The 6,993-nt window shown below is 33.3% G+C and overlaps 1 protein-coding gene across 1 annotated transcript; it reads left to right on the forward strand.

Annotated features, from left to right (window-relative positions):
- Positions 1–1,228: 1,228 nt before the first annotated feature.
- LOC145057607 (large ribosomal subunit protein eL13z-like) lies at positions 1,229–2,967 on the forward strand. The gene is made up of 5 exons (XM_079005474.1): positions 1,229–1,366; positions 1,940–2,055; positions 2,133–2,263; positions 2,369–2,527; positions 2,619–2,967. The coding sequence occupies exons 2-5, from the start codon at positions 1,947–1,949 to the stop codon at positions 2,838–2,840; spliced, it is 621 nt and encodes a 206-aa protein (XP_078861600.1). The 5' UTR covers positions 1,229–1,366; positions 1,940–1,946; the 3' UTR covers positions 2,841–2,967.
- Positions 2,968–6,993: the final 4,026 nt, after the last annotated feature.

Here is a 6,993-nt window from a genome sequence, read left to right on the forward strand (position 1 = left end):
GATAAACAAATAAAATAGAAATATATAAGGTCATCATAGTCTTTTAAAGGCAGACAAATATGCAAATTTCAAACTAACTAATCCTAAATGAAACAAAATATAACGACAAAACATTATATTCGACCAAACATGGACAGGGCGATTCATGTAATCTACTATATCGTTTATTAAACTTTAATCAAATTACCAAACACTAAACACTTATAATATTATAACTAGTTGTGAGACCCGTATATTATACGAGTTGATTAAAACAAAATGTTAAGTACGAACGATTAAATAGAAAATTTATTTGAATTTGAAATTGAAATAAGTGAAAATTATGTGAAAAAAACATGCGAAAAATAAATTAATTAAAATTATATGTTTAGTGTACTAAACGAGTTAATTATAACAAAATGTTAAACATAAAGGTTTAAACTGTAAATTTATTTGAAATTGAATTTAAAATTTAAAATTTAAAATTAATAGTAATTATGATAGGTTTAATTTATAGAAACTAAATTAATGATAGATTGAAAATGAAAATTGAATCAATGACAATTGGAAAATAAATATATATCTCAAATTTATAACAAAATTACATGTGACTAATTTTATGAGAGAATGACATGTGGCAAAGTCATTTTCATTTATTAGGGTAGACTAGTTTATAACCCGTGGAAACCACGGTTATAAAATTAATTAAACGTTCATAATAAAAATATATAATTATTAATCAATTGTTTTAAATAAATGATTTTAAATAAATTATTAATTAAGAGATATATCAAATTTTTAATGTTATTATAACTTCAAATTTAACATATAATTAAAAAATATAAATTTGAATTTTGAAATGGTTGCCTAATATATTTATATGACACATGACATAATATTAATGAGGACTTGTCACAATGAGATTAAAACTATTCATTTATTAAAATAGGGATTGTAATCCATATCAGGCCTACTTTTTGGACTTAAGAGACAATGATCTAATGAATCTAAGAGGGTGTTTGTTTTATCTTTTAAAACATCTTTTAGCTTTTAGGAAAAGATAAAACAGCAAAAAATGTTTGGTAATCTTGTAAAAGCTACTTTTATATATAAGAAAAAATGAACTTTTTGGAAAAGTTAAAAAATCCTAATTTTTTACAATTTTTCTTAAAAAAACTTTTACCTTTGAAAAGCTTAGCCAAACACCCTAAGATTGGGCTTATCGATAAGCAAAACATGAGGCCCAAGATAAATAATTCGGAGCCTATTTAGGTCTAGGGTTTTACTTCCCTTCTGATCCTTTTAATAGTCTCTGCGCGTCTTCTTTCTCAAATTCGCCGCGTTGCCATCTCTGAAGACGAAGCACTCCGCCTCGCCTTTAACTCAGGTATGATTGAGCAGTTGCTTATCGAACATTTTCAATGGCTACGCTATGTAATTCGTGAAAGATTGTAATTCGAGTTGTGGTTATTTGTGAAATTGTATTCATCGATGAGTATACGCCTGTAGCTGTTGTGCTAAATCTGTGTGAACTTTAAAGGTGTAGATCTCATTTTTGGAAGATTTATTTATGAATGTGTATTATCATGTTACGCGGTTGTAGTTTTCTCGTATTGTGTGAACGTTCTTGTTTGTTATGTATTCGTTGGCCTGGATTTATCCTGCGAATGCTGTTGTGCTTTCTTAACTTCTATTGTTTCTTCACAATCAAATCAACAGGCGCTGTTTTCCTTACAAATTCTTTGTTTTTTCGGTGTATCTACAAAGGGCCGATTTGCTTTGGTTTCATTAACAAAAGTTTTGGTTTTCCGTAGGCTTTAATCAATTGCTATAACATTCAAAGTATTACTTTTTGGTATTTGAAACCATGAACCTCATTACTTAATCCCTTCCGAAGCGATAATGATCTATTTGTTTATTTTCATTCGTTACAATTAACAAGATGTGATGTCTTTTCCAGAGTAACCATGGTTAAGCATAACAATGTCATTCCAAATGGTCACTTCAAGAAGCATTGGCAGAACTATGTCAAGACATGGTTCAACCAACCTGCACGCAAAACAAGGAGAAGAAATGGTCAGTTGTTTGCTATTATGATTATCAACTTACATATATGTCAATAAGTTTTTAATTTTTTTTTCGATGGATTACAGCTAGACAAGCAAAGGCTGTGAAAGATTTCCCAAGGCCAGCTGGAAAGCTTCGTCCCCAGGTTCATGGACAAACCCTGAAATACAACATGAAACTTAGGGAGGGAAGAGGATTTTCTCTGGAAGAGCTTAAGGTAAAGAAGACATGTTATCAACATAAGTTTGGGGTTCAGTTCAAAAGTGTAAATATGAGTTTTCCGAGGGGGTGAAGTGTAATTTACAATGTGTGTTGTGAACAGGCTGCTGGTATTCCTAAGAAGCTTGCTCCAACCATTGGCATTGCTGTGGACCATCGGCGCAGGAACCGTTCATTGGAGGGTCTTCAAGCTAATGTCCAGAGGCTCAAGAAATTCAAGGCTAAATTGGTCATTTTCCCAAGACGTGCAAGGAAGATTAAGGTAAATCTTATTCAATTTCATTTTGTATTTTTTATAATAATGTTGAAATTTATTTTCAAGAGCTAGTTAAGAAATGAATATTTTGTTTCAGGCTGGTGACTCTACCCCAGAGGAGCTTGCAAGTGCTACACAGGTTCAAGGGTCAGTGCTGCCAATTGTTAGGGAGAAGGCAGCTGCTGAGTTTGTGAAGGTGACTGAGGAGATGAAGTCATTCAGTGCTTATTCCAAGCTGCGTGTTGAGAGGACAAACAAACGACATTTGGGTGCAAGGCTCAAGAGGGCAGCTGAAGCTGAGAAGGAAGAGAAGAAGTAGTGAGAGACTGACTGTTTTTGGGTATTTATCATGGAAACTTATGTTGAACCAATTTTGGATATTGTTTTGTTTGATATGTTGACGTTTGGTATTATGTGTTTGGAATTCTTATGTTTTAGTTTTTGTAGCTGTCACATGGCTTCAGTTCTGTTGGCTTTTTACCAAAGACAAATAGTATATGCTTCTAAACAAACTTTTTGAATCAGCATTTTTTTTTTTTTTTTTTAAAGTATACCCACTGTATTTATAAGTTTAACTGAACCTGTTAACTTTCAACTTATAGGTCCAACTTAATTATGACAAGCTTTGCCTTTTTAATCAACTATTAAAAAAGATATATATGACGAATTTTCTGTGTGTTCAATGTGGTTTTACTTTTACCTCATCACCAAATCATATTGGTCATACTCAATTGATTGAAACCTGAGAGACCGATTTGTATGAACAAAAGGGATTACGCTAAATTGTGTATTTAAAACAATATACATTGATGGCTGAAAACCATTTATGAATTGGCACGTTCATGACTGGGGTAATACACATTCTTAGAGGTCTTATGTATAAGTTTAGAGAAAGATATGAGGACCTATTGACCTAGAAAAAAACCAAAACTTAGTTCCAAGGGAGACAACCTAGAGGACTTTTGATAGTTAGAAGTTTCTCAATGTGTTTTGTTAAGGCTATTTGTGACATGTATTGTCGGTTTTCTGTCCATATTGCAGTTGGTGACACATAGACTTTCTCTAGGTACCATGGTGTGTATAGGGTCTATGATTCATAAGGGAGAAGGGAGCCCTTGCCTACCCACTGCCACAATTTTTTTCTCTCATCTTTATTTCAACACTTCCAACCTATATCACATATAGAAACCCTATATTTTTCATTCCATTCAACCATTTCAATTTTTATTTTTAAAACAAATACACACTAATTAAAATTATTCAAAATTAATTAGTAAAAACATACAAAATTAATTCACAAACTAATAAAAAACATACAAACACAATTTGATACAAATTTTAAAGCTTGAGGTACAATTAATAATATAAACACAATTATATATATTCTTGCATTGTTTTTAAACGGAAAAAAAAGAATAAAGAAAGGGAAAAAGAATAAAGAAAAAAACGTAAAACAAAAACTGACAGCTTTAAACATCACATGTTAGAATGAAAATAAAATAATGTTGGGATATATTATCGCATACATTAATCACAATTCACAAAATGACAGGTTCATCAAACCACAAAAATGAAATAAACAATTAACTCGTTGGAGCCGACAGGTACAAGGTATCATATACATGCGGTATTGCCAGTACCGCTGGATCCCACTTTTGTGACTCATTCCTCCCTAATGAAGCGGTAGAAGTGTGTATGGGTGACCAAGCCCTTTAATCAAAGTAGTTCAAGTATATAGGGCCTATGATTCATAATGATGGGGATATCGAGAATAATGACACTCAGTGTATAAAGGTGTGATCGATAGAGTTGAGGACAGAACAAGAAGATCCCATTGAAACTTAAGGGAAAGTTTTTATAGAATAGTTACTATAAGGCCAACTATGTTATATGGATATGAATGTTGACATACTAAAAATGACCGTGACAGGAAAATAGAGGTCACATAAATGAGGATGTTGTCGTGTGTGGTAAAACCATGTTAGACTGAGTTTTGAATTCCACAATCAGAAACTCGCTAATAGTCGTTTCAATCAATGAGAAATTAAGGGAATGATGATTGTGGTGGTTCGAACATGTCTGTGGTTGACAAGGACTCATGTGCTTAAGCGTGTCGAGACGATTATTATCGATAGTTTGTGTCTTTGTGATGTTAGACTTGAAGGAGTTGGGTCATTTATGAGAACATGACTTCATATAGGAGGATGTGGATGCATAAGAGTGACTCTTTGGTTCAACATTGTTTTGTACGTGTATTTCTTTTAGGGGCTGCTATTTTGGTTTTGCTGTATATAAGTCTGACATTTGTCTCGTCTTTACCGTATGCTTGTATCTGCTAGTATTTGATCCAATTTCAAGGCCTACGTTTGTTGCATGTATTACTGATAGAGTGATAGTATTTGCCTCTTTTTCTAAGGTAAAACGTGAAAATATACCATTTACTCGGGCAAAAAATAAATGATTTCGTTTATATTTTCAATGTCAACCTAAAAACAAACAAGATCAATGTCATGCCACAAAACAACCAGTGACTTCTTATAAAAATAAATATTTAGGTAAATCTGAAAGGTAAACGAAAATATAAGGGCACGTTGGTTGGCAGGAAATGAATGTAATTCGAAGGAAAATGATTAAAATTCCCTCGAATTCATGTGTTTTGTTGGATTTAGAGGGGGAAATGGATTCCTAAATGAAATAAACTTTCCACCATACGGAGGAAAGTGGACTCCTCCCAAAGTTGGATGGAAAACATTCATTTTCATCAAAGAAAGTGACAGATTACAAAAATACGTCTTGTACTTATCAGAAAATGTAACATCCGAATTTTGAGACACTTTGAAACTATTTTATTTTATGTTGAGGGCTACCACGACGTGGTGAAGGACCACAATGACGTGACAAGTCAAGATTAAACATGTGTTTCATTTTAGCCACCATGACGTGGCAACATGAGGACACGACGTGGCAGCAACCTTATGGTAAAAACCCTAATTTTCCGAGTTTGCTCCATATTTAAAGGAATGAGGAGGTTAGGGTTTGCCCATCCTCAGCCTCCATCAGCATCCCCAAGCCTTGAAGAAACCCTAATCTTTTCCCTCCATTTTTGAAGCTCTTTTTGGTGCTCTTGGAAGCTTTTGAAAGAAGAAGGAGAATTATTGAGCTAAGATCCAACAAACAAGTTTCCATTCTTTACCTTAGCACTCTTCTAGACCTCTGTGAGTGTCCTAAACTCGAATTTTACCATGTTAATGTCACACCCCGAAACCAGAACGGCGGAAACATCTGGGGCAGATGACTTCATATACAATATCATAACAATTGAATAATAGAGATCAAAACCTCACAACCATTACATTGAATATTAAATAAGTTTACATTTTTGTTCACAAAAGCATTCTTTACATGGTATCAAAAGTATATGACAAAAATAAATAATAAGATGTGATTGCGTCCCATCCACCAAAAACTTCTGTGGTTACCTGTTTACTGGTTTCCTGAGAATACACGTGATTTTGAAAAATGTTAACAATTAAGTTGGTGAGTTCATAAGCATTTTGTATGAGAAGGTTTTGTAATTGTTTCTTGTAAATGATAATGTATACTTCCAGAAAATCCGATATTTTCTTTGTAACAACCCGACACCTAAGATGTTAGCTACAGTTAGACCGGCGGGTCTAGGGTGACAAATGTCGTAAACAGTTCCGATGTCCGAAGCGCGTCATTCAGGAAACTAGTCGCATTAGTATGGTTATAATAACTCACATAGAGTATCGAGAAACATTTGATTTACGGGTCAACATATCTCCAATAGTTTTATTTAAATAAAACTGCGTTACACAATTTTTCAGTACAATACAATTTATAGATATGGAAACATGCATTCAAATGGTTTTATATACGAATGAAGCTACTTATTACTACTTTCGAGTACAACAATACTTATACATTTTTGGTCTTAAGGTTTTAAGACTACAACAATCTAATATAGATCTATACACAAGTGTCACGCTCTTCCTACAAGAGACTCTGGTTATAATGCAGGTCTTAGTATGTGTACTCTAGTGGGTACGGTGAATCCTAATGTCTCACAACCATTATCAATCGATTTATGTGAACTGAAAATCTTACCAAAATTCTAAGGACCAACTTGGAGATTTTTGAACTTGGAAGATCTTGGATTTCTTTTTGAGAGAGTTTGGAGTGATCGCAAAGAGAAATAAAAAAATGGGGTTCTTGGATTGTTTACTACCATGAATAAAAAGGGAGGTTGAAGTGATATTTGCTTGGTAAACTGGTGGTTAATAGCTTGGGTATATGATGGATATTGAAATGCATGGGAAACTGATGGGGTATCTTATCACAAAGTCAATTATTCTTATCTGTTTCCTTCCCTAAACTGAATTCACTTTTGGAAGACTCAAACGGTGATTTCGGCCATGGCAAGACCGAAATCACTTTGTACTCTAGGTGAT

This window comes from Lactuca serriola, chromosome 6 (genome assembly GCF_051521515.1).
Source record: "Lactuca serriola cultivar US96UC23 chromosome 6, Lser_US96UC23_V15, whole genome shotgun sequence".
Taxonomy (NCBI): Eukaryota; Viridiplantae; Streptophyta; class Magnoliopsida; order Asterales; family Asteraceae; genus Lactuca; species Lactuca serriola.

What these genes read in the sequence shown, in the direction of transcription:
- LOC145057607 (XM_079005474.1), top strand. Translation starts at nt 1,947, where the DNA reads ATGGTTAAGCATAACAATGTCATTCCAAATGGTCACTTCAAGAAGCAT. An exon ending in CAAAACAAGGAGAAGAAATG is followed by an intron (nt 2,056 to 2,132) that starts GTCAGTTGTTTG and finishes GATGGATTACAG; the next exon opens with CTAGACAAGCAAAGGCTGTG. An exon ending in GACGTGCAAGGAAGATTAAG is followed by an intron (nt 2,528 to 2,618) that starts GTAAATCTTATT and finishes ATTTTGTTTCAG; the next exon opens with GCTGGTGACTCTACCCCAGA.